This window comes from Phyllostomus discolor, chromosome 3, assembly GCF_004126475.2.
Source record: "Phyllostomus discolor isolate MPI-MPIP mPhyDis1 chromosome 3, mPhyDis1.pri.v3, whole genome shotgun sequence".
NCBI classification, from domain to species: Eukaryota; Metazoa; Chordata; class Mammalia; order Chiroptera; family Phyllostomidae; genus Phyllostomus; species Phyllostomus discolor.
The window spans coordinates 55,007,375-55,035,050 of NC_040905.2; the positions used below are offsets into that span (position 1 = coordinate 55,007,375).

The 27,676-nt window shown below is 37.7% G+C and overlaps 1 protein-coding gene across 4 annotated transcripts; it reads right to left on the reverse strand.

The window, feature by feature from the left end:
- Positions 1–27,471, reverse strand: CCNH (cyclin H). Of its 4 annotated transcripts, none has more exons than XM_028528650.2 (9): positions 27,267–27,471; positions 24,972–25,094; positions 23,784–23,857; positions 22,396–22,606; positions 18,899–19,062; positions 9,682–9,752; positions 7,068–7,179; positions 3,309–3,369; positions 1–2,723 (listed from the first exon to the last, which is right to left on the reverse strand). In XM_028528650.2, the coding sequence occupies exons 1-9, from the start codon at positions 27,381–27,383 to the stop codon at positions 2,685–2,687; spliced, it is 972 nt and encodes a 323-aa protein (XP_028384451.1). In that variant the 5' UTR covers positions 27,384–27,471; the 3' UTR covers positions 1–2,684. The 4 variants fall into 4 exon arrangements, 2 of the variants coding, with proteins under 2 accessions (XP_028384451.1, XP_035876393.1); XR_004901967.1 differs by having other exon boundaries at positions 315–2,723; positions 3,294–3,473; positions 27,267–27,465; XR_004901966.1 differs by having other exon boundaries at positions 724–2,723; positions 3,309–3,473; positions 27,267–27,465.
- Between the last annotated feature and the right edge of the window lie 205 nt (positions 27,472–27,676).

Genomic DNA, 27,676 nt, shown 5'->3' on the forward strand with positions numbered 1-27,676 from the left:
TTTTTGTTGAAAGTATTCTTTTATTCCAAGTTGATTTTGGTTATGCAGACCACCTCATCAGTCATGTTAACAGCTATCCATTTTTGAACTTCTGACTACTTATTGTATCTGCTGGGTATTTAGTTTGTATAGTTTTATTTGCTTCTGTATGTGTATTTTTGTGAAGTATTCACAAGGGTTAAGTTAAAATAAAACCAAGGGATACTAAATAATTGATTACTTCTTTCTAAATACAGGTAAGCATTTAATTTCATTTTCTTCCTTGTTTAGGGATAGTTCAAATTTAGTACCAGAGTCTTTTTTTTCTAATGGTCTCTTTGGAAAGATTATATTAATTCCTTCATTATGTATTTGTTAAGCAACCGTTCCTTCACTCCTGTAATTGTGCAAAGGAGAGGGCATGTAAAAAGTACGCAGCAGCATATCAAAGTAGGTCAGACAGGAACCAAGGGGAAAATATTAGGGACAACCTTTTCTACAGTAAATAAATTTCCTAAAGGCTTATATTTCAAGAGCAACATTTTACTCTATCCCTCTGATTAAAATATAGGAAAAAATACTGTTAACTAGTCAAGGCTTTAAAAGGTTCTGTACAATATAAACTTATTTCTGGGGAGGCAGCTAGCCTTGGTGTGGCTAATAGTCACAGTTGAACAATGAGAGCAAAAAAAAACAAACACACTCTGTACTCCTTTTTCTTTAGGTCAACTCAATTCCATCCCCCCCCTTGTGTGTTTTTCGTATTACTTTCCTTTCTTTTTCATCCCTCTTGTTTTTCAAGTGGATTGCCACAGTAATATCTAACTTGGGTCATCTTCCCTCATATCACAGGATAGAGGACAAAGTAATGTGGATTAGCAACATCTCCAAAATGCCTCTTTTGACAGTATGCGGAAAGGTTCAACACTTAGTCCTATGCATTTGAAGCCCTCCCAGTAATCACACCTCAGGCTCAGTCATACTGACCTGCCACTCCTTAATCTGAAGTGCTAATTCCTCTTCTGCCTTGTTTTTTAAATATGTTTGTCTCTTTATCTAGAATAGGAAACTTGTTCATCTCTTTAGGCCTTGCAATAACTAGCTGGTCAGCCATGAAATAAAACCTCTAAAACTGGGCTAGGTAGGAAAATTTGAGATAAATGTGGACCTTGCTCTGATACCAAAGTTTAGTGACCTAAAAGAGAAAGTAATCTATGAACAGCTTGCAGAATTCTGTCGGGAGCCTCGCAGCACTGGTACTTAACCTGGATGGACTGCACTGGAGGACTGCCAATTTAGGCTTTTTTCCACTTTTGTAAAATCACTTCCATCGATTTTATTCCTCCCATTCAATGAGAAGGAAATGAAAAATAAACAAAACAAACCCCAAACCTTATGCCTAAAATGAGAATACACGTAGTGTAAATACTGCCCTCAAATACAAGATGTAATTAAAACAGTACCTATACTCATGTGAGTAACGCAGCCAGGTGTATCCACAAAACTTAGATTGAGAGTTTCTCAGAATTCCTTTAGCCCAGTGTTCCATAAAATTTGACAGGTGTCCAGAATTTGGTTCCAATGTAGAAAATGGTTAAGATTACAATTAATAATAAACATGCTGTAATGGCCAACATTTGTTTGAACACTTAATATACAGAGGCACTATTCTAAGTAATCCTGTGAGGATAGGTATTATTTTCCCCATTTTTCACCTTGGGAAATGGACACAGAGGGCTTTAATAACTTGCTCAGAGCCACAAGTGATTAGGTGCCAACAGTCTGTGCCTTTGTGTTTTTATATTCACCCTGAAAAATTTCTAGTAACTGTAACACATTTACATGGGTTTACCTGGGTTACTAACAGGTTAATTATAAAAGTGAACATACAACTTGCTACTATCTACCTTACCTTTAGCAACTTAGGTTTTTGTCTAGACAGCTACTAAAGACTGTTTATTTGATTGATTTCCTCTTTAAAAAAAAAAGGGCCACTCAGAGGCCCTGGCTGGGTAGCTTAGATGGTAGAGCACTGTCCCCATATGCCAAGGTAGCAGGTTTGATCCTTGGCCAGGGCACATACAAGAATCAATCAATGAATGCATAAATAAACCATGTTTCTCTCTATCTCTAAAATCAGTATTAAAAAAAAAACCTTTTGGACATGTTTTCAGTTAACTGATTAGGAAAAACAAATATCCCCATACCTTGAGTGACTAAGCTATCAATATCACATAACAGTTGAAGTACATTCTGTATAATTAAGTAGTAACAAACAAATAGTTAATTATATCAGGATGCCATTTGAGAAGCCATACATAAAGGTTTCTGGAGAGCAAAAAGCATTCCTTAGCATGTTTAAAGCTGAATACTAAGTTTTGTTTTTCACGGTGTCTTTTTTCAAAAGGGATGTTTTCTTATTGTGTTTGTTTAAAACATCATAGGCAAAGAAACTACAGCTTTCATTTGGCTACTACAGAAAGACTAAATTTCATATTAGTTATGGGGGAGGCAGATTATCTGAATGAGGTGCTATTCTGAGTCCTTTGAAGATGTTTTACTTCGTATAAAGCTACCCTGAATAAATAAAAACGTTTACTATATTTTGATGCTTTCACATTATTTCATTTTTAAAGAAATTTAAATGCCCGAAGTGTTCCATCGTTCTGTTGATTTGTAAACATTGACAGATCAATTTCAAATGGTCAGAGAGAGTCTACCAGGTCATCATCAGTCCATTCTTCCTGAGAAGGAAAGAAGATGCAGTGAGGATATCATCATACTGAAGCATAACCAGTATAACTTATCTCCCTGACTCCCTAATTTAGGAAAACATTTTTACTTTACAATGCTGATTACAGAAGGTATACAAACCAGGAAAATGTGTAGTTGTTTAATCTTGTAACAATGGCATTGTCTCGCCCGACTACTCCAATGACAGGAATAACGGTTACAGTTGTGACCTTCAGCCTCTGATTACTCATTTATATCTGACTTGCCAGGTATATCTGTTTTTTTAAGAGTAGAAGAATCTTTGGAGAGTGAAAAATAGAACAAAACTTTGTAGCATGTATGTCTACCTCTGCTGCTTTCTATGACCATAAGACGGATTCTTCATCAAGTATTCCACTGCTTCAGAACACATACAAAAGTTGGGGAAAAATCTCTGTAGTAATAGGCCATGTACATGAAGGATACAAAAAAATGAAAGCTTTCAAACCCATATATATATATAAGGTATATAAATTTTTGCATTTTAGAACAATAAAATCTTAATAGTATGGTCACACAAGAATGCGCAATAACTTATTTACCTATGGAGAACATACCTCCTCATGTTTGGACTTCTTTGAGACATAATCATCATCTTCATAGCCTTTCCTTTTCTTCCTGTAATTAGGCAACCATCAGTAAGCAGTTTAACAACTGGCCACATAACTAAAATAAACTAGCAAGGCTATATGAAGTACTATCTCTCTACCAAAGAACAAGGCCTGGATACATGGAAAGAGATGAGAATAATTATGAAGACTATCTTTCAAAGTCAACTTTAATGTAATTCTCATTAAAGGCCTAATAAAAATTTTCATGAAAATCATCAAGTCTAACTCTGACCTAGGAAAGACTATGCAAAAATAGCAAAAGGAATCTGAAAAAGAACAGTGTGGGGACCATGTCTGATGATATCTCAGTTCTCATCAAAACATTATATGTAAAAGCTATGGTAATTAAAGTGTGGTATCAGCAAAGAGTTAAACAGATTAAAATGATTAAAGCAGATGGGTAAAAAAAATAAGAATCTGTAATATTTAAAAGTAGAAAAATTATGAAATATTAAAAAATGGATATAATAGGTTATGGATTTGAAAAAAACTAATATGAGGTTTCTACCCCAGACCATTCACAATTCTAAATGGTTTAAACAGCTGAAAAGTCAAAATAAAATATAGATTAACTTAGGTTAAGAAAAGGTACTTAGATATAAAAGCATAAAGGAAATGACTGACCTTATATATCACAAAGTGAAACAACAGGAAATAGGTGTGTAATATGTTAAAAGATGAATATTTAAAATACAGAACTAGAAATCAATAAAATAACACCAGAAAATTAGGCAAGGGTTTTAAGTTAAGCAATACAGAAAAAAGACAAATGACTGTAAAACAAACATTAATGCCTCATAGTAATAAGGGAAATGTAAGTTAACACATTGTATACCGCATAGAAATCTCTAAGACATAACACCAGGGACTGCATGTTTTTGGGCAAACTGCACATTATTTAAATCATCATAACAACGATCATAATGCACTTTAGGTGTTGTTTTTCAATAATAACATTTTTATTTACAAAAACAAACTAATTAAAGTTCCTAGCACTTTTTTAACGTATGGTACTGCATAAAACATTTTCCTCTATGAAGAGGGACCAAACAAAATTTACATAAGTATCTAGATTCACTCCTTTTTCCATGGGCGGCACAAACTCTGCAGGCTCTTGTAGGAAATTTTTTCTTTCCACTCTCTGGAATACACATAGGTTGATGCTGTTTCATATCACCTGACAACCTTTTGGGTGGATCTTTATGAGGTGCTCTCCTTACACCCCCAAGGGAACGGCTGGACAGATTTTGTCTGTGGTTCTGGAGAGTCTTCATTATTGTCAAGTTAATCCAGTCTCTTGCCACCGATACCAGAAACTGTTTATACTTCATTTTTGCTTGTGGATTGAGGACGCTGTACACTCTAAATGAATTGAAAAGTCCACAGTTTGTAAAGTACAGCATTACTTTTTTTGTCCATTTCATCGTTTTTCTTAGAATGGAACAACACAAAAGGAATTGATCCACACAGTCAACGCCTTTCATGTGGGCATTGTATTCCTTGATGCAGGTAGGTTTTACAATATTCTCCCGCTTTTCCTATTTTTTTTTTTCCTGTTGTCGAGACAGAAGTGTCATGGATCGTTGATATCATTCGGACAACCCACTTGTCTTTCCATGCTAGGAGAAGAATATTTTATTGCCTTTTCTGGAAAATATTATGTCACCTTTCTTCATTCTTGATGTTTCCATTTTCAAATTTGGCAGTAAACCTCTACTCTCCCTAATAGTCCCACAGACTCTAGTTTTGTTCTGTAGCAGCAATTAAGCAATAGGTGTAGCATTGTAATAATTATCCTGGTAAATATGGTGCCATATGCCAAGACAGGGTCCAAGGACTGAAAAAACAGTTTCTTGCAATTTCTTTCCTTCAGCAGTGTATATCTCCATATTGCAGATATAGCTGGTGTCATTCTTACACACCATCCCAGTAAGTAAACCGTATTCTGTTATTTTCACTGGGTTGTACATGCGAAATTTTAAATGTCCTCTCCATGGAATCATTCCCTCTTCCAAAGACAACTGTTGCTTTGGTTTGTACATTGTTCGAAATTTATGCAGGAAATAATCCAGCACAGGCTGGATCTTGAAAAGTCTCCCCGAATAACTGTCCATTTTGGTGTTATCATTGAAATGCCAGAATGTCCATATTTGCTCAAATCTATGGCGACTCATTGTCTGTGGAAATATAGGGGTACATATCAAAGGATCTGCTGACCAATAATAAATAGTCTTTCAAGCTACCTTTTCTTGTTTGACCCATCAGAATAATTAGGCCAAGGAATTTCTTGATCTCCTTCTGTGTAACCGGAGAGCACTTTAGTGTTCTAGATTGTGTTTTACATTTCATTGCAGTTTCATAGTGATACTTGGACAGCTCTTTGTACATCTCAAACAATTCACCAAAAAAAGAGATTGGTCACAGAGGGTATGGAGTCACACTGAGACGAAAATGTAGTGACCCCAGCATGACCTTCAAACATTTGTAAGCGAGGTGGTGTCTCAATTTCAGACCAATAATTATCAGTAGCTTCATCAGTGTTGGAATCACTTGAAAGCACTACCACCTTGCACTTCCTTACAGGTCTAATAATTTCACTGTCAGTAGAATCGTCTCCGGAATCGTCAAAACAGTCATCCGCGTCTTTGATCTCACTAGGAATATCTGATAAGTTATCGTTAAATACTTCCAGAAATGTATCAGTTTCATTGGTTTCCTTCCTTTTTCTGAGAGAGGGCATTTCTGAAAGTGCCAGGAACTTGAAGATGAAGACTATTCAAATGACCAAACTACAATGTAACTGCAATGCTTTATGGGTTCGTGCAATTATATAGTTTTTCGTAGATTGACCTGCATGGTTTCCACCAATGAGATTGCTTCATTTGATGTGGACAAGACAGTGTGTTGACATCTAAAGTCCATAGCAGATGACGCTCAAAACACAAGAAAACTTGTGAGTGGTACGCAATGTGTTAAAATACAAAGACGGTATTTTTTTCACCCGTACAGACATGAGTTAAAGATTGATACTATTAAATGTACAATGTGTATGAAAACATTAATGAAAGAAAAAAACCTTTATTTCCTACACACACACAGAGAAAAGGTTGACAAAGGTAAACACTAAATTACTTCTGAGGACAAAACTAAGATCTGGGTTTTTAGTCAAAGAACACTTGAGTATACCTGTGCTGACTGACTTGAACAATGATGACATAGTTACTAACATAATAAAAATGTAAGAATGTTAAAGACTAAGGAAAACACATCCTAAAGTAGCACTTATAAGTGGTCCATAATGAAACTGTTTAGAAACTTTTACAGAAATGTGGTAAATTATGACTTGAACCTAATAAAATTTAAGCTTATGTTGTATGTCTTTTATTCATTTTCTAGTAGTTTGTTATATTTTACAAAAGTAAAGTGAGTTTAAAAAACAAAGTCATTTACAGTTTGAGAATCACCCCTCAAGTACTCAGAAAAAACAGCACATTTTGCTATTGGTTCTGTCTTTAATGTAAAATTTCACCACTGAAAGAAAATACGCTAAGTTTCTCTAGAGTAGCTAACAGAAATAAGTCTGGAACAGTACACTTATTCCTTAGATGAGATCTCAGACTTGCAAACGATCCAAAAATTAAAAGGACAAGAAAAGGTGCAGGGATTCCCATATCTGTTTTGAACAACACTATCACAACTACTTACGTAATTACGTTAAGAGCAAGCTCAGCAGAGTGACATCTCTCCAACTTCTGTTTCAGAACAGCAACTTCCTCAGGTCTGGGTGGTTCATATTTTTTTACCAAGTTCCTCATGCCTATTGTGAAGATAAAAAAAGGATTTGTACTAGATAATCAAGAGTCTTGTTCTCATAAGGGAGTTGAATACGTTCCCATCTTGTTATGTTACAACCACTCGACTCCTTTTCAGGATTTGTCTTTGCTTTATAATACAATGAACATACTTCTAGCTCAAGTAATTACAGCTGTCTGCTGCTTAGTCCATATACATAGTATAAAGATAAGCACACTATAATCTAGTCAGTATTTTTCCAAATCCTACTGTGGTCACTTTTTGCTGTTTTAAGGCTCTTAAAAAATCCCTACAATAGGGCTCACATCATTTAGTGAATACACTTGTTTCCTGCCATCAACCACATTTGTAACATTCTTTCCTACAGGTCAAGAGTGTACTTCTTGTATACAAAGGAAACCAGTGTTACACAACACCTAATAAAGGGAGGACACTTAGTAAAAATGTGTCGACCAATGATTCTTTGCTTCAGTAAAATACAGAACCTATGCAATGAAACTACACCAAGAAAATAAAAATGTCCTTTTAAGCTAAAAGCAAACTACTATGTTAGTAACTCTAACTGCAGAAACATCCTCTACCTGAACTGTTTATTCAATGGCAATAAACCAAAGAATATAAATCTCAAGATTTGTCAGGGGAATGATGAGAGATCTAGGGCTTATTAGCCAGCCACATGCTCTAAAGGAGTATTTCACTGACATTTCATAATGCAAATAAAGCAATGTTTTCAATTCAAATAACACTTGTGACTCAACACTCTTAGGGCAGTATCTTTGTTCTGAAAAATTATGAATAAGATACCTTAATATTGTTAAAGCTCTGTATTTTAGCAAGAGCTATTCTTCATGTTAAGTGGAGTAAAATTAAGGTACTGAGAAGAAATCAGTAATAAAACTGTCAGCTATGAAATGATAACAGTAGGTTATCTTTAAGGCCCATTCTACCTAATAAATTCCATGATCCTCCTCAACTGGCCAAATCATAGTTAGCTTTGGAAGTGAGCCTTCTGAGTCGTATAACTGAAGACCTACAGTTTTATGATTCATAAATCACAAATACATCACTCAATTAAAAGGGAAAAGCCCTCAAGATCATTTCAAACCATTATCAAGAAATGATGCTTCTATGCCCTGAAGCATCTTAACTTTGGAAACATAAAAATTACACCCATTTACTACTATCATCTAAGATCAAGATCTTCAATCTCATTATTTTTTTCAGCATTTAACTGCAAGTTTAACAGGAATACTGGCACAAAAAGTTTTGGGGACAAACACAATTGACTTTATTGTAGAGTAGCCAAGTAGCCATGAGCATTCTATGTGGCAGGCAAGAATAATAGGGCTGGCTAATCTAACCGATCTCATAAAGTGGAGGTTTTACACAACCCCTCAAACAGGGTTTCTCAACATCAGCACTACTGATAGTCTGAGCTGGGCAATTGTTTGTTTTAAGGGGCTGCATTATTTTTCTGAGGCTACCATTAAAAATTACCACAAACTTAGTAAGGCACAAGACAACAGAAATGTACTTTCTCTTGGTTCTGAAGCCAAGGAGTCTGAAATCAATTTCACTAGGCCAGAATCAAAATGCTGGCCTGGCTACCCTCTCTCTGGAGGTCCTAGGGGGAAATCATTCCTCCCTTTTTTCAGCTTCTGGTGGCAGCTGGTGGCCATATCACTCCAGTTTTCAAGGCTGGCATCTTCAAATCTCTCTCTGCTGTCTTCACATTGTCTTCTCTGAGTCAAACCTCCCTCTCTGCCTTTCTGTAATAAGTATCCCAGTGATTGCATTTAGACCCTACCTGGCTAATCTGTGATAATCTCCCCCTCTCAAGATCTTTTATCACATCTCCAAAAAAACTACTTCCCCCACCTATGTAAATAAAATTTATAGGTTCCAGGGATTAGGGCAGGGCTATCTTTTGGGGAGCCATTTTTCAGCTTGCCAAGGGGGTATACTGTGAATTTAAGATACTTAGTGACATTCTTACTACCACTCACTACATGGTAGTAGTGGCCACCACCAATTCCCAAGTTGTGACAGCCAAAAATATTGAGAGAGATTGCAAAAACTGCACCCAGTTGAGAACCACAGTTTTTGTAATATTAACTGACAAAATGATCAGCAAGTGACACATGTTCACTAGTTAAAGCTGATTTAGCTACAAAACAGATAATTCCAAATTTAAATTATATTCTTTAGTTCCCTTTAGAACTTTTCCAGTGTCACATATTTGTGTACATTTTAAAAGAACCCTGTTTTGAAACTCAAACTCTTTCTAAACATGATTATATTTTTACTTTAACTTCTGAATGTGTAAAATTCTGTCTTTTCATGTACCTTTTATTTGTTCCCCACCCATACATCCTTCATGGTTTCAAGATACCATAATTCAATGGAAGTATAAACAACAATCTGTTATCTCAAGTTAAAAATCAAGATGATATTTTACAAAGTAGCTTAGTTATAAAAACATTTTATAAAGTATTCTTCTACTTACTTTTCATTGTATCTAGTAACTGTGACAAGCCAGTTCTGTTCTCTTTTAGCATCAGAGTTTCTGATAAGTAACTGGTAAAAAAGGAAGAAAGTTTTAATATATTGGAGACATATAACCTCTTGAGAAAACCTGACAAATTATTCTCCTCCATGTTCACTTCATCACCCAGGTCAATTTTAAAAAATTTATTTACAAAGTATTAAAAAACAATAATTTGAACTCTATAAAACTATAACCCATAAGCTCTTATAGTCTTACAGATTTACAACTTATAAGATGTTTAACTTTCAAAGTTCATTTAGTGCCTGTAATATATAAGCTTTTAGAGGTGTAAAATTAATAATAGCAACAGTCATTTCTTTTAATGGTAAGTGTTTAATGTATAAACTTTATGAGTCTGAACCTCATTTTACAGATGAGGAATCTGAGCATCAGGGACAGACAAGTCATGAGCATATAACTTGCCCAAAGTCACAAAGCGAAAAATAACAGAGCAGGAGCCTGCCATTGTTAAGGATTCCTCCTCCTTAATACCAAGTCTCTGCCAATTATAGTTATTCTTCTTGGACTAACAGCTATTCAAACGATTAAGAGTATCAACCCTTCCCCATGCCTTACAATTCTGTTATGTCTTATTTTGCATCAAGTCCAAATCAAAGGTGATAACACTTTTTCATAAATGGATTTAAAACCCAATTATCCATTCTCAGAACCAATGACAGTAATATGAAAGTATCATTTTTACGTTGAAATGTTTATTCTGAGATTTTATATACCTGAACTTGATCAATAATTGATAACAGCCCAAGTGCAAAGATTCTCAAGACATGTAATATTTCAAACATGAATGCAAAAAATAATGTTTCTCTTGGGCAAACTAAAGTTACAGAAATAGTTCTTTAAGAAACTGTGTTGCTATGTGTTTTTAAACTATAAAGATAAGTTATACAGCAAATTTTGAACTAATAGATCTTCATCATCTATTATGGGAATTAACTTCAGATATGGAAATCAGTAACTCCTTTAACCAATAATACATTTCTGGCTACCACTAACTCAAAATAACAATTCATTTTTCTTTTCCCTTTTTTCTCCTAAAACTCCTTTTTAAGCATAAAAGCAATGCATTTGGTTCTAAGAGTCAGATTCAGACATTCTTCAACTCTATGAAACATTTTCAAGTTAGCAACTTTTAATCTAAATCCTGAATTAGATTTTAATATTCTGATTTAAAAAATAGGCAAGCAAGAATATCTAAAAGAAGTCAAATGAGGAAACAAATGAAACTCTAAATTCAATGAAAAAGAAGAAACCCCAGAACTGACAACAGAACATCCTATGACTAATGATCTAAAGCATCATCCAGAATATCACAGCAGCACAAGGGCTCTCCCTTTTTGAAATCAGTAATGATGTAAAAGCAACATCCTACTTGCCTCCATTCGGGATGGTGGAGTAGGTAGACATTGTGCTCACCTCCAACAGCTATATCAAAACTACAACAAAATCATAGAGCCATCATAGAAAACCATCTGAACACTAGGTGAACAGAACTGCGCTAACCAAGGATAGAAAAAGGAAGCCATGTCAAGACTGGTAAAAGAGTCAGAGGCACAAATGGGCTGGTCCATCACCCATGTGTGGAGATTAAGAAATAGAAGGGAGGTTTCCATTCAAGATGGAGGAATAGGTAAACACGGTACTTGCATCCTCCCACAGCTACATAAAAATGACAACTATAGGACAACCATCATTGGGAACCATGTGAAATCTAGCTGAATATAGGTCCTATAAATAAGGATATAAAGAAGCCACTATTAAGACAAGCAGAAGGGGCAGAGATTCATAATGGGCTGATCCCATACCCACATATGGTGGTTAAAAATCACAAGGGATACTTCAGCTATGGTGCTCCCCCCTGAGGAGTGAGGAGTTCCAGCCCCACACCAGGATCCCTAGCCCAGGGTTCTAGTGCTAAAAAGGGAAGACCCCATTCTGGCTGTGAAAACTAGCAGACTACAGCTGAGTAAAATGGAGAGCTTCTAGAATTCACGTGATCCTCCTAAGGAGCCTTCTGCATGGACTTACTCAGACTCACTGTGAGCCCCAGTGCTGGTAGAGCAGCTCAAAAGGCACCAGGGACATTCAGGGAGGAACTGTCCGGCTTTGGGATGAAGGCTGGAGGAGCAGCTTTTTCCTAGACAAGTGCTGGCACAGGCCACTGTTCCTTTGCTGAGCCTTCCCCTTGGAGATGCAGATAAGCATAAGATCCGAGTCTAACATTAACCTAACATTGTCCACCCTACCCTTGAAATTTCCTGATACCCCATCCCACCCAACTTGTGGGCCCAAGACACTTCTAGTAGGTTATCCATACAAATACTGTTTTGGTTCATGCTGTGGACTTTCCTATATTCTCTCAAGGTTCACAAACCTCAAACAAGCAACATCTGGCCTCAGTGTGCCACATTTCTGCTAAGTAGCCCCAGGCTTGGCACCAGTGACAACAGGACTCGGTTCACAGCCTGGCCTCTCCTGGGCAACTCCAGCCCTGCTTGAGTAGCAGCCATCTACAGGTCACTTTGTAGCCCATGCTGGGTGGCCATGGGAAGAGCACAGATGGTGGCTTACCTTGGCCTGCACCTCTTGGGAGGCCCCAGAGGCAGTGTACACAGCTTCAGACCATGATGGAGTTCTACCTGAGCACTCCATGAGTGGCACACTCAAGGGCAGACTCAGACTCAAACAGAGCCATGCTGAATCAATTTCTGCTCTGCAGGGTCAGGACTTGCACAGCAACTCCACTACTCTAGTTGTCAATTGCCTTGAGGGTTGATCCCTCCCATTCATGAACAGCAATCAAGGTTCAACAAGAGGGTACACACAGCTCACACAGGGGGTGGAGGGGGGCACACCTGGAGTGCCCAGCTTAGGTAACTTGATAGGCTGAGCAACTGGGCCCTCAGGACACCTACTACTTAAGGCTACCATACCAACACTTCAAGGCATTGCACATCTACCTAAATTCATTGAAACACAGAGAAGCAGCCAAAATGGCAAGACAAACATGTCCCATATAAATGGATGGGAGAAATCTCCAGAAAAAGGAATTAAATGAAATGAGGACAAGCAAACTACCAGATACAGAGTTCAAAACAATGGTTATAAAGATACCCAAGGAACATAGGGAGAACTTAAAAAAAAAAAAAGTATATAGGAATAATAAAAAAGAGCCAGTCATAAATGAAGACTACAACTGAAACGAAGAATACACTAAAAGGAATCAACATCAAATCAGACAAAGCAGAAGATTGAGGCAACAACTGGGAAGACAAGGTAGCAGAAAACATACATTCAGAGCAGTAGAAAGGAAAAATAATTTTAAAAAATGAGAAAAGTTTAAAGGACTTCTGGGACAACATGAAGTGTAACACAATCTGCATCTTAGGGTACCAGAAGAGAAAAGAGAGAGCATGGGACTGAGAACCGATTTAAAGAAATGATGACTGAAAACTTCCCTTATTTGGTGAAGGAAAAAAACAACACAAAGTCCAGGAAGTGCAGAGTCCCACACAACATGAACCCAAAGAGGCCCACACCAAGACACATCGTAATTAAAAATGCAACAGGTTAAAGACAAAGAGAGAATCTTAAAAGCAGCAAAAGGAAAGCAGTTAGTGAACTACAAGGGAGCTCCCACAGACTGGCAGCCAGTTTATCAACAGAAACTTTTGTAGGCCAGAAGGGATTGACACAGATTTTTTAAACTGAAGAAAAACAAGGACCTACAACCAAGATTATTCTGCCCAGTAAAACTATATTTAGAATGGAAGTGCAGATACAGAGCTTCCCAGACAAGAAAAAGCTAAAGGAGTTCATCACAATCAAGTCATTATTACAAGAAATGTTAAAGGGTCTTTCTTTAAGAAGGAAATAAAGAAATATGAATAAAATGGTAATAAATACATATTTAGAAATACTTTAAATGCAAATAGATTAAATGCTTCAATCAAAAGACTGGATGGCTGAATGGTTATGAAAACAAGGCCCTTTACATGTGCAGTCTACAAGAGACTTACTTCAGATTGAAAGATACATATAAACTAAAAGTAAAGGGATGAAAAATATACACAAAGAGAAACCATAAAAAAGAACCAGTCAGAAATTTAGAATACAGTAACAGAAAGAAAAAATTCATTCGATGGAATCAACAGCAGATTAGATAAAGCAAAGCATCAAATCAGTGATCGGTGAGAGTAGGTAGCAAAATAATCAGAACAGCAAAAAGAAAAAAAAAAGTGAGGATAGTTTAAGGAACTGCTGGATCAACACCAACCTTATACTGCTTGTATCATTGGGGTACCAGAACAAGAAAAGAACAAGGAACTGAGAATTTGTTTGAAGAAATGATGATGGAAAACTTTCAAACCTGGTGAAGGTAAGAGACATACGAATCCAGGAAGTGCACAGAGAACCAAACAAGATGAACTCAAAGAGGCCCACATCAAGAAAGATCATAATTAAAATGCCCAAAGTAAAAAAGACAAAGAGAGAATCCTAAAAGTAACATGAAAAGAGCAGATAGTCATGTATAAGAGAGCTCTCACAAGATTGTCAGCCTATTTCTCAACATAAACTGCAGGCCAGAGGGATTGCCAAAAAAATAATTCAAAATGATGAAAAGCAAGGACTTGCAACCAATATTACTCCACTTGAAGAAAAGAGAGTTTTCCAGACAAGATAAAGTTAAAGGAGTTCATCAACACTAAACCAGTATTACAAGGAATGTTAAAGGGAATTCTTAAGAAAGAGGAAAAAAAATATGAATAAGAAAATATAGCAAAGAAAAAAAAATTCTGATGAAGATAAGCACAATAAAAGCAATGGGTCAACCAAATAAAAACCTGGCATGAAGGTTAAAAAACAAAAGTAGTAAGATCATGAGTAATTATAACAGGAAATCAAAGAATACACACTAACAGACACACATAAAAGTAGTAAAAAATAATGACAAACCCAAACATGAGCCCTGCCTGGCCAGGTAGTTTACTTGGTTCGAGTGTTGTCCTGATACAGCAAGGCTGTGGGTTCAGTTCCTGGACAGGGCACATGCAAGAATCAACCAATGAATGCTTAAATAAGTGTAACAACAAATCAATGTTTTTTTTTCTTCCTCTCAAAATCAAATAAAAAATATATATATGGAAGGAATGAATTAAAATGGGAGTGTTTATAGATTGTGTTCAAACTTAGGCAACCATTAACTTAAAATAGACTGCTTTAAACACAGCTTGGTATACATGAGGCACATGGTAACCACAAATTAAAAATCTACAAGACCTGGCTGGCGTAGCTCAGTGGACTGAGCACGGGCTGCGAACCAAAGTGTCGCAGGTTCGATTTCCAGCCAGGGTACATTCCTGGGTTGCAGGCCATGACCACCAGCAACCGCACATTGATGTCTCTCTCTCTCTCTCTCTCTCTCTCCCTCCCTTCCCTCTCTAGAAATAAATAAAATCTTTTAAAAAAAAATCTACAAGAGATATATAATAAATGAAGCAAAAAGAATCTAACACAAAACTACAGAAAATCAACACACAAGAGAGCAAGAGGACAAAAAGACTACAAAAACAATTAGAGAACAATAAAATAGCAATATACTTATCAATAATTACTTTAAATGTACATGGGAACACATGCTCCAATCAAAAGACATAGGGTGTTTGAATGGATTAGAAAACAGGACCCATACATCACTGCCTACTTCAGCTGAAAGAGACACACAGACTGAAAGTAAAGGGATGGGTATAAAGATATTTCATGCAAATAGAAACAAACAAAAAATGTGGGGTAGCAATATTTATATCAAGATAGACTTTATATATAACAAAGGCTACATATAACATGAGACAAAGGACATTTCATAATGATAAAGGCAACAATCCAAGAAGAGGAGATATAATAACCATTGAAAAATTTACACCCTCAATGTAGGAGCATCTAAACATATAAAGTAAATATTGCCCTGGCTGGTGTGGCTCAGTGGACTGAGCACTAGCGTGCAAACACAAAGGCTGCCAGTTCAATTTCCAGTCAGGGTACATGACTGGGTTGTGGGCGGGTCCTTTGTTGGGGGTGTGCAAGAAGCAACAGATGGATGTATCTCTCACATATCATTGTTTCTCTCTTCCTCTTTCTCCTTCCCTTCCCCTCTCCCAAAATAAATAAAAGCTTAAAAAAAAAATTTTAAAGCAAATATTGGACATAAAGGGATAAACAAACATTAGAGCAGTAACAGTAGGGAAATTTAACACCTCGTTAATATCAACAGATAGATGATTTAGACAGCAAATCTACTAGGAAACAGTGACCTTAAATGAAATATTAGACTAGATGCATGTAGAGCCACACCTTAGTACTCGTGGGCTTCAGAAATCACCAAACCCTATACTTGTTCCATTTTAATGAAAAAAAAAAAAAGTTTTAGCACTTGGCACTCAACATGGGACTCATCACACTTGCTAGAACTTGTCTGAGTCATGACGCTGCCCCACAGGAGAAAATGCTTCATCATTTGTGGCCTGCTTCGTATTTGTGGGTTTTGGCACTCGCCGCAAGTTCAGGAACAAGTTAATGGACGAGAACCAGGGTACCACTGTATCTGATATTTTTAGAACATTTCACTCAAAAGAAACAGAACATGTATCCTTTTCAAGTACAACTGAAACATTTCCCAGGATCAATGACATGATTAGGCCACAAAGCAAGTCTTAAAAATTTTAAGACTGGAATTTTATCAAGCATCTTCCTAATCATTGTTATGAAACTAGAAATCAATTACAAGAAGAAAATGGAAAAAACACAAACACATGGACGCTAAGTAACAAGTGACTAAACAATGAGGTCAAGGAAGAAATCAAAAGATACCTTGAAACAAAATGAAAATGTAACAACCCAAAATGTATGGAATATAGTTCTAAGAGGGAAATTCATGGTAATATAGATGTGAAGAAACAAGTAAATCTCAACAATATAACCTTGCACCTAAAGGAACCAGAAAAAGAAAAACCAAGCCTAATGAGAGTAGAAGGAAATAAAGATCAGAGCCAAAGTAAAATAGAGTCTAAAAATACATAAAAGATCAATAAAACCAAGAGCTGTTTTCTTTAAAGAAAATTGATAAACATTTAACCAGACTCATTAAGAAGAAAACCAAAGGAAATAAAATCAGAAATGAAAGAGAAGTGATGACTGACAGCACAGAAATACATAGGACTATAAGAAATTATTATAATTACATGCCAACAAGTTGGACAACCTTGAAGAAATGAATAAACTCCTGGAAACATAAAATCTTCCAAATTAGTCTTTAATTCATATAATTCTAGTTAAAATCCCAAATAGCCAAGTAATCTTGACAAAGAACTACAAAGTTGTAAGTAGCACACTACCTGATATCAAACTGTATATACAAGGCTGTAATGAAACAGCAATGTACTGGCACAAAAGCAGATGTGTAGGTCAATGGCACAGAACACAGTCCAGAAATAAGCCCACACCTATATGGTCAATTAATCTATGAGAAAAGAAGACAAAAACATACAATAGGGTAGAGAGTCTCTTCAATAAACAGTGTTGAGAAAACTGGACAGATATTACATGCAAATGAAAATAAAAGTAGACCACTTTCTTACACCATGTACAAGAACAAACTCAAAATGAGTTGGACTAAAATGTAAGACCCAAAACCATAAAACTCCTAGATGAAAACATCACCAGTAAACTCTTGTACATTGCTTTTAGTAAATCTCCTCAGGCAAGGGAAACAAAAGAAAAAGTAAACAAATGGAACTACTTCAAACTGAAAAGCTTTTGCACATAAAAGGAAACCATCAACGAAATCCTCTAAGAAAAAATTTTACTCCTGAATAATCTGCATTTACATTGTATAGATATGATACTTAAACATATTGATTTGTTATTTGAATTGTAGAAAAGAGGCTTTCTTCCCTTACAGACTGGAAGCTTCACACCTGAACTCCAGGTTATTTGTATGACTATCTTTTTCAACTAGGGCAAGGATTTACAGCTTGTTAATTATTATATTCCTAAAGTGTAGTACAGTGCATGGTACACAGAAGGCATTCAATAAAGGCTTGCTTAGAAATTAGATAGGTATCATTTTGGGATTAAATGTATATTTTTATATACAATTGGTTAGCTTTATTTGTAGAAGCATACCAGAAATTAAACAAGATACAAGCCTGCAAATCCTTACCTTGATTTGTTCGAAGTCAGAACTGTTCACGTCTCGCAAAGGTAACCCGGCACACACAGCTGAGTGCAAACAGCACCACAGTGATGCCTGGGGCAGTACCCTGTCATTAGCAGTATACAGTGATATTCCACAAGAAAGCATATTCCCATTAAGTTGAGTGGACTAAATCACGTCTGCTCATGTTTGCTGCCCCCATACAAATGGATTTTGAAGTTATGGATGAGGGATGACAAACATGTAGAACACTTCCTCAGCTATTTCAAGGAATAAAATCAAGCAGACCTCAAAGGTCTCAAAAAATATAAAGTCTGATTTGCTGCCAGACTGTGCTCAAGTTATAAATAAATATAATAGTTATAATAATTAATCTGTACTCGAGGTACTGCTATAAGAATCAAGTGAATTAAACTGAGGTAAAGTGCTTATCACAGAACCTCATTCTCAGTGTCCATTTGTGTGTTAACTATTGCTATTTACAGCTATTTTCATTTGGACATTATTCAGCCAATAAAAACTTTACTGAATTCCAGGTGCCACACATGCTCCATAGCAGGAGAATAAAACAAGCAATTTTGTGCACTCATGTTGCTTACCAGTTCATGAAATTTCTGAATTTGCCCTGTAGTCATAACTATATCAGTCTTTTGAGGATCAACTAATTTACTTCTACTTTAGTCATAAACAGACCCTCTTAGCTTGAAAATACCATCCCCAATTTTTAAAGATTTCCTTAAAAGGTGATTTCATTTCTTCCCTCAGTTGCCCCAACCTTTCCAGCCATAGGAGATACAAAGGACTATATTCACAAAAGTGAGTATAGTCCTTTATATCTGGACTCCAGGAGGAAATAAATTGAGTGACTAAGTGATCTGAGACTCAGACTCCAGGAAGAAATAAAGTGAGTGACCAAGTGATCTAAGTCAAAACACAAATCAATACCTTTCCATAGTAATTCCTGCTCTGGATGCACTAGACAAAATAGCAGTCAGGGCGATCTGAGAAGGTGTGTATAAAAGGTAAGCATCCGTCAGTGCAACTCTATTAAGAAAGTCATCAGCTGTTTTCCTCAAAATCTCTGGATTCTCCAACATAGGATAGCGGGTCTAGAGAGAAAGTTTGCAAATGTTATTATTTATGAGAGTTTAATGGAGTAACAACAGTTCACAATATCTGTATTAACCACAAAGTATGTAACACAGGGTGCTTTTGTAAAAGTAACTTCTTTTCAACACTGCAGCAACAACGATCTTTACCTGTAAGATTAGTCTGTACTCACCATTAGAATGTACTGCAAGTGCGGTCACAATATATGCTTATATATGCTTTAAGATAATATATCTCAAGTTTCAGCATAGTACGTGGCTATTCTGATTTGTTAATCCCTCTCTTTGTTCTTTTGAGTAAGGGGAAAGGAGGCTCTTAGAAATTCAACTGGGTCTGAAGCTAACCTGAGAAATATACACTCCCAGGTAAAACACACCCAGACAAGCCACACGGTGATTCAGATGTAAGACAACATTTAGGAAGCAAAACACATGTTCATTTCAATTTGAAATTCCTCTATTTAAATCTATTTTTGAGAAAAAGCAAATGGAAATTAATCTTAGTTGATTACAGAATTATCTTTACAATATGCCTAAGAAATATGGAAATTCCAATATTTTCTGACAATTCTTACTTTAAGATGAGCCCTAAATCCTTGGATTTAGTATAGCTATCCACACTCAGGTCCTGAAGTAGTAAGAAATCTTTTCCACAATATAATCTGAAACAAAATATCAGATATAATTGTGCAGTCACATGCAGGTCTTATCATCCCAAAATGCCTGACCTCAGATACAATAAATTCAGACATTCCACTCTGACCACAGTGCTCCTTTTCCCAATACATTCGCTCAATTATTCCATGGCTATTCTTTGGTTCTCCTTAGAACCTTCGGTCCCTTATCCCTCCATTTACTCTAGCTCACCTTTGTCCTTGGTCCTTATCTCCCTTCCGAACACCCTGCCCTGATATGCTGCCAACATGTTTCTGGCTAAACTTCAACAATAGGTGAATTCAACAAACCTTCTTTGCAACTACACCCAGATTTCTGAGCACTGCTAGAGGAAACAATACAACTAGTAGGTCTGGTATTATTATTACAAATTAGGTTCCCTGATCTTAGTAGGGCTCTCCAACACTATAATGTTCCTTACAAAATTTGTTCTATTTTTCAGAGACTAAGTTAAACATTTCCATCTCTCTCAATGTCTTTAATAATGCTCAGAAACTCCACCATTCTCAGAAATGATTTCTGTTCCTGACAAAGAACAACACTCCATTTCCTGCCACCACCAAATCCCCAGGTATAACACTATCTTCACCCATGCTCTCCTCTTTTCCTGCCTTAAAAGCTGTTATGCTCAAGGCAATTGTCTACCTTACTCCAAAGAGAAACTTGAGCTCCATATTTTCCACTTTTCCCTTTAAGCTTTCCCTTACTACCAGCTCCCCACATCAGTTTCTTGCGCAAAAGTCCCTTTTCTTTATTTCTAGCACTTCCATCTTCTCAGTAATCCCATCTTTCCCCACCTCAAAGACAAGCTGTTTAATCCAAGTTACATATGTTTCCTCACTTTCTATTTATTCCCCAAATGGCTCTAATTTGCCTTCTTCCTTCACACTCCACAGAGACTAATTTCACCAAGATCACAAATGACCTTTCAGGCACTAAATCTAGCAAGTGTTATCCATCTACTTTTACTCCACCTAAATTCTGAGAGGAGGTGGGGAGTTGCCCGTGCTCCTCTAAATTTTCTACTCCACTTCTTTAGAAAGTCCTACCTCTCTGGATATTCTTCACCCTTCTTACTAGATTCTTATATTTCTCCCCCTACCCTTTCAACAGTCCTCATGGCCAACCCATTCTAAATGTTCCTGGGGTGATGATGCCCACACATAGCCATCTTCTCTGACCTCCAGATACAAATGACTCCCTACCTGGGTGTGTTGCAGGCAATGAAAATTTACCATGTTCCAAACCAAATTCATCAACCCTCTACCCCTCCACCATCCACAAATTTCTCTTGGGCCAGTACTTCCCATATCAGAAAGTATACCACCACCTGCTCAAGCCAGAAACCCAAAGGCTCCTCACTGGTCCTCACTCTCTATATGCAATGAAACCTCAAGCTCTATTGATGCTGCCTACTAGCTCTTAAGTCCAAGAAACTCCTTCTGGACCCCCTGTTGCTACATGTTGCTACCCCCTGTTGCTGTTAGTGAAACTAACAGCATAGTGATGGTATCCTTGTATCCATTCTTCACATCACCGTGACACATACAGATGTGCAATAAATACTTGATGGAGACTGATGTGTGAGCTTGAAAACACAACTTTTTAAAAGGTGTAAACCTAATTTGCCACTCTCCAGATTTAAACCTTTTCCTGGCTTACCACTGCTCTGTTCAAAATCCGTAACATCACTTCTACTAGGTGCTGCCTTCCACTCAGGCTGCATTCTGTGGCAGTCTTCCTCTACATTTCTAGGCTATTTAGGTTCTTTAGTGCACCATCGTTCTTGAATCTGGACCTTTGGCCAGAGAAGTCCTACTGGGATGCTCTTTCACCACCAAATTCCCACTCTTGGTGTGAATTTCACTTTAAATGGCACCTTCTCAGAACTGTCTTCCCTTCCCTTCAATCTGCTATCTTCTTTTAAAGTATCCTGTATTTCCCTCTCTGTAACACTGAGCATCTGAATAAATGATCCTCCTTCCCATTACACTGTAGGTGTAGAAAAGCTGGGGCTGTTCCTGTTTTGTTCCTGGCATTATCATTGAGCACAATGTTTGGCATCCAGTAGGTACCCAAATTTCACCTTTCAACTGAGATGACTGAACCAGTTTCTGATTCCTGTCTGGCTTTACTCAGATAATGCAAGTCCTTTTTCAGGGTCAAAACAAAATAACTTAAAAGTTGCTTTTGCCGATACTTATTTACTTACATTTTTTATGCCTACATACTGATTCCAGTTCACAATGTGCTAAACCTAGAAGTCACTTAGTAATCTTGTTTAAAATTAAGAATTTTTTTATGGTTCTTTAAGTCAGATCTATGAAGTCACTTCAGAGTTGTAAGAGACATCTTAAGTTTTTAAAAGCATTATTCTAAACTCACAGTGGTCCTCATTATGACCCCCAGATCCGTATTCGCCATCTACTAAATCAGAAGCTCTGGAATTGCAGCCCAACACTGAGTTACCCAGCTCTCCAGGTGCTTCTGCTGCACAATGAAACAGGATCATTGCTCCAGAGGACCTGGCAGCACTCAAGTTTTAGCTGAGACCATGTTGTAACAGTTAACTAAAAGTTATAATTTTTAATTCCTTTGGTTACAGTATGACAGCAAAGGAGTACACTCTACTAGTTTACTTTATAGCAACAAAATTACCTTTAGGTCAATGAGAAAGCCCTCAAATGGTCTATAAGGATTGTGAACAATAAGGTGGAAATTAAGTTGCTGTATAAGTAGCAGTTCATACTCCAAAATCTGTTCAAGTGCCTTCTCCTGTCCAAGAGGACTCTCCCGCAGATTTCCAACAAACTGTGGACTAGATACATTGAATTCATCTACTTTGCAGGCCAAAAATGCACAAGTGAGCCTAGGAGAAAATATAAGGAATATAATGAGGAATCTTAAATTCACAATAGAATGTAAGTCTAAATTACCCTTTACTAGGAAGTAATTTTCTCTCATACACACAGAACTAGGGATATATATAGACTTTGAAAAATATCTAAATATTTCATTTCTAAAAGTACATTCTAAAATTACCTAATATTCACAAGTGACTATAGCAGACATCACAGGATGTTTTAAAAAGAGAGAGGAGAGACAGTTTCCTGTTCAAACTTTTAAGCCAAAAAAACACTAAAATTAGGTTGAACCGTGTAATACTACAGCAGCATTCAACATTAATGATTTAATGGCAGTTTCACAGTGTTCAACCTAAAATCTGGAAGAACAAAATAACTGAGAAACAGGAGTACTTTGAATCATGAAATATAGATGGAAGAGAAAAAAAATGCAACAGCACACACATATGTACCACATGAGCATGGGATGAAACATAGGTTATAGAAGTACCTCTGTAAAAGACCTGTCAGTGGAAGTCTCTAAGGACATCTGAATAGGGGATTACTAATGCACAAACAAACCTAAGAAACTCATCGCTACTACATAAATTTCAGAATGAGATGCTAGTAATAAAATTACTACAAAAATCAAGATTGGAAGTAACAAGGACCTGACCAAAATTGATAGAAATGGGGATGAAAAGTGGAAAAAGCAAACAGGGACAATGTGATCGACAGTAAGCTCTTTCATGAGCCTCCTACTATTTTCAATTTTATCTTCAATGATAAGCAGAGTGCTCATCGGAGGGCAGAAACACAAAGACCTTTGTTCAAATGAAATTAATATGGACCTACAGAATTTGTAACCTGGCTGGATGCAGGGGAGGAGGTACCACTAATGATTCTCACTCAGCAACGGGAGAAGAAAGGGGCATTAGGGAAGCCAGCTTAAAAAAAAATAAAATACTACTTGAATTTGTACAAGTTCAAGTTCAGATGCTATTAGTATTACAGGGAAGTATTACAGGTATGTAATTAAGGAGCATATTCAGGGACCTTAAGTACAGAATAGAATGCGAGTCTAAATTACCTTTTACTAGGAAGTCATTTTCTCTCTCTCTCTCACACACACACACACACACACACACACACGTAGTATGAAGGTCCTCTTAAATAAAAATCAATAAATAGATTTATACTCACATTATTATCCGTGGGTGGTATTCCATTACTGAGTTATTAAGATAAAAACGCTTGAAATACATGCAGGCTGTACCCTAAGGTTAAAAAAATATACATATTATCAGAATCTATTCACACATACATGTTAAATTTAATTTAAAAACTAAAACTTATTTATCAAAAATTTCTTTAAAAAATTTATTTCCAAAGATATATGCACCCCTATGTTCACTGCAGCATTATTCATTGTGGCGAAGAAATGAAAACACCAAAGTATCCTTCAGTAAAGGATTGGATAAAGAAGATGAGGTACATATCTACAATGCAATACTACTCAGCCATAAGAAAACATGAAATTCCACCATTTGCAATGACATGATAGACCTTCAAAACACGATGCTAAGCAAAACGAGGCAGTCAGAAAAAGCTAAGAACCATACGATTTCACTCATATGTGGGATATAAAACTGAAACTCAGACAACAGTACAGTGGTTATGGGGGTCAAATATATGGTGATGGAATATGATCTGACTTTGGATGGTGGGCACACAATGCAATTTACGGATCATGTATCATAGAAATGCACACCTGAAACCTATATGATCTTATTAACCAATGTTATCTCAATAAATAAAAAACGTTTCTTTGAAAATGTTATTCATACAAAATACCAAAACTTAATTCTTCTTCATCAAAATAAACTGTGATGAAATACTCTAGAAACATCACAGCCAAAGACCCTTTGCTGCCTTTCCCTACCCACTGCAAAAGAAAAAAAAAAACACATGTTCATATGATTACAAATGATGAATGAATGCATTATTTCAAACGTGTGTGATACAGCTGAAAAAGCACTACTCTATGTTCTGGTCCCAGTTCTACTCATCAACTGAGAACCTGGAGAAAAAATAATTTTTTCTTTCATTATAAAACAAGGATATCGTGGCCTATCTAGCAGACCTCACAATTCTTCTGACTATGAAATGAGTCTTGAAACACTTTATAAGATATGATATAGGAATTCATAATTTAAGACAGTTATTGAAAAACAGTATGTGACAAAAACTTAAAATACATAAATTATATATTTATATATCTAAGCCACATCCCTGAATGAAGTGGATACAGGATTGAATTACAAATTTAGAAGAGGTCATACTTCAGAAGTCAGCTGAAGGGCATTTTCCTTCATCACTACCATAACTTACCACCACAGACCTCGGCATTGATGGTTTAAACACTGAACAAAATTCCAATAATCTTTTCTCGTAGTATTTGCAGAGAGTCATTTCTTCATGAGGCTCAAGAAAGACTGGATCATTTGGAAGAACCTTTAGATCAAAAGTTACAACAAAAGTTCAGTAACTTAAATCATCTTAAAATCTTTTTCTCTGTCCAGACTACTTTTCTATCTTCAGCCAAGGGGAAATATACCACACATCACTTTCTCTTTATTGCTAAAATAGGGCCAAATATTGCATAAAACAGCTTTAGGAAAATACTCAATAAACTAAAACTAGACCATCATTTCACAGTTTTGCAGAATGTCAGCTGGACATTTGCTTCATTAAGGTATAAGCAATCCTGATGGAGTGTACAAATATACTCACAGGTATAATGTCATTATTTAGAAATCAAAACGGAGATACACACTGTTAATAGTTGGAAAGTATGCAAGACCACTATATCAGTCAATCATTAAGTCACACAGGTTGAGATAAAAAAAAATCAAGTGTCTCAAGGATAATTCTCACTTTGGTATTACCTCTCATCTATCTTAGTAAACTCTCTATAGAATAGACTACATACAATTTTACAACAAATATCCTTTAGGTCCTGTTACTAGTTTAATTACAACTACCGAAATAAAAGATATATTGAAATCCTAACCCCCCAGGTACAGGCATACCCCTGAGACACTGTGGGTTCGGTTCCAAACCACCACAATAAAGCAAATAGTAATCTTTTTGCAGGTGGAGGGTCTTGCCTTCAATTTGTAAAAAATGCAACATCTGTGAAGCACAATAAAGTGAAGCTCAATAAAACAAGGTATGCCTGTGCCTCAGAATGTGACCTTATTTGGAAATATGGCCTCTACAGATGTAATTAAGTAAGGTAAGGTCATACTGTAGTATAGTGGCTCCTAATCCAGTATGACTGATATTCTTATAAGAACATGGGGAGATACAGAAACACAGGAACAACACTGTGGAAAGATGAAGGTAGAGACTGGGGTTATGGTACCATGAGCAAAGGAACACCTGGGGTTACCAGAAGCTGGAAGAGAAAGGAAGAATCTTCTCCTAGAAGTGGCAGAGAACACCAACGGGCTAACACCTTGATCTCAGACTTCTAGCCTCCAGAACCGTGAAAACAGTAGATTTCTGTTGTTTTAAGCCACCTAGTTTGTGTGTCTTTTTTTTAATGGCAGCCCTAGAAAACTAATACAAGTGTTAATTTATCGAGACAGCAGGTAATTGTGTTTTAGGGCGGGAATGCCAGAACTAGATGGGGTTCAAACCTTGGCTCTGCCACTTATTAGTAATACAGCCATGAGAGGTGATTCAATCTCTCCGTACTGCAGTTTCCCCAGCTATAAAGGCAAGAAAATACCTATCCACCGCAGGAGGTAGCTGTGAGGATTAAAAGGGCTAACGCTTCCAAATGCTTAGAAAAGTGCCTCGCAAACAGCATAATACGTACTACTTTGAGCAGCCCCAAAATAAAGTGATGTAATAGACGTGACAAAGGTAAGAGCAGAGTATCTCAGTTACAATAGGTCTGAGACGCGGAATACCTGCTGCAGGGAAGCCTGTGCTAGGATGGGTGTTGGAGCTTGTGGGGGAAGATTGAACAGAAGAAGTGTCTAGGAGCTAATAACAGGGAGGGCTTGGATGGCAAACCACAATCCAAACCTTCTTAAGTCAACTGGTATGTGCTAGCTCTCTCTTCTCCCTGCCTCCAACCTGCCCCATCCGACCCATCCACCACCAGGACGCCGGAGGGCTTTCGAGTACAGAATACAAGGTTAATTCGCCATTTAAAATCTTACAAAGGTTCCCCGCCCCTTCATCACAAAGTTCAAATTCCTTTTATTTCCTCCTACAACTTCCCTGCCTTGTTCAGCCTTTCCTGCTCGAGTGCTCAGCTTCCGACACCCAGGACCCACAGCATTCCAGGAACCCGCCCCGCACCCGCGCCGAGGTCGGCCGGCTGCACCTTCGCCCAACTTCCCTACACCAGTCCCTGGAGAAGCCTCCCCCGACCCGCCCTCTCGACCCAGGTCGCGCACCACGTGGACATCCCACACGTCTCCTGGCCACGCGACTGGTTATTTGCCTGCCACTCAGGCTCGGGGCGTGGCTTTCCCCGTCTCCCTCCCAGCAACCTGTTTAAATAGACACCCGCGCGCCGGGTGGGAGGGGAGGCGGGCGTGTGCGGGGAGCCCGCGGCGGTCCGAGACTTCACGGACCCGGGGAGCGGGGCGGTCGACGCGCGCTCACCTTCCCGTTCGCCACCGCTTTGCATTTGAACTTGCGGTTGGCGTCGGCGCGCAGCCGCGCCAGCTGCTCCTCGCCGGCGAAGGTCCAGTGCCGCTTCTGGCTGCTGTTGTGGTACATGCTGCCGGCCGGCTCCGGGAGGCGAGTCCGCGGACACGGCCGCGCGGCGCGAAGGGCCCGGGCCAAGGCAGACCCTGGCGTCCAGCCGGCGGCGCGGGTGCGCTGACGTCACGGTCACGTGCGACCCCGCCCGCTATCGCGCTTCCGGAGCGAGTGGAACTGAACCTCGCGCGCGTTCGGCGCCGCCCGCCGCGTGGGTGGACGGAGCACAAGGCTGAGCCCCTCCTTTCGGCGTCCGCGGCGCCGGCCCCGCCCCTCTCCTGCGGGACTTTGGGCGGAGCGGCGGGGCGGGT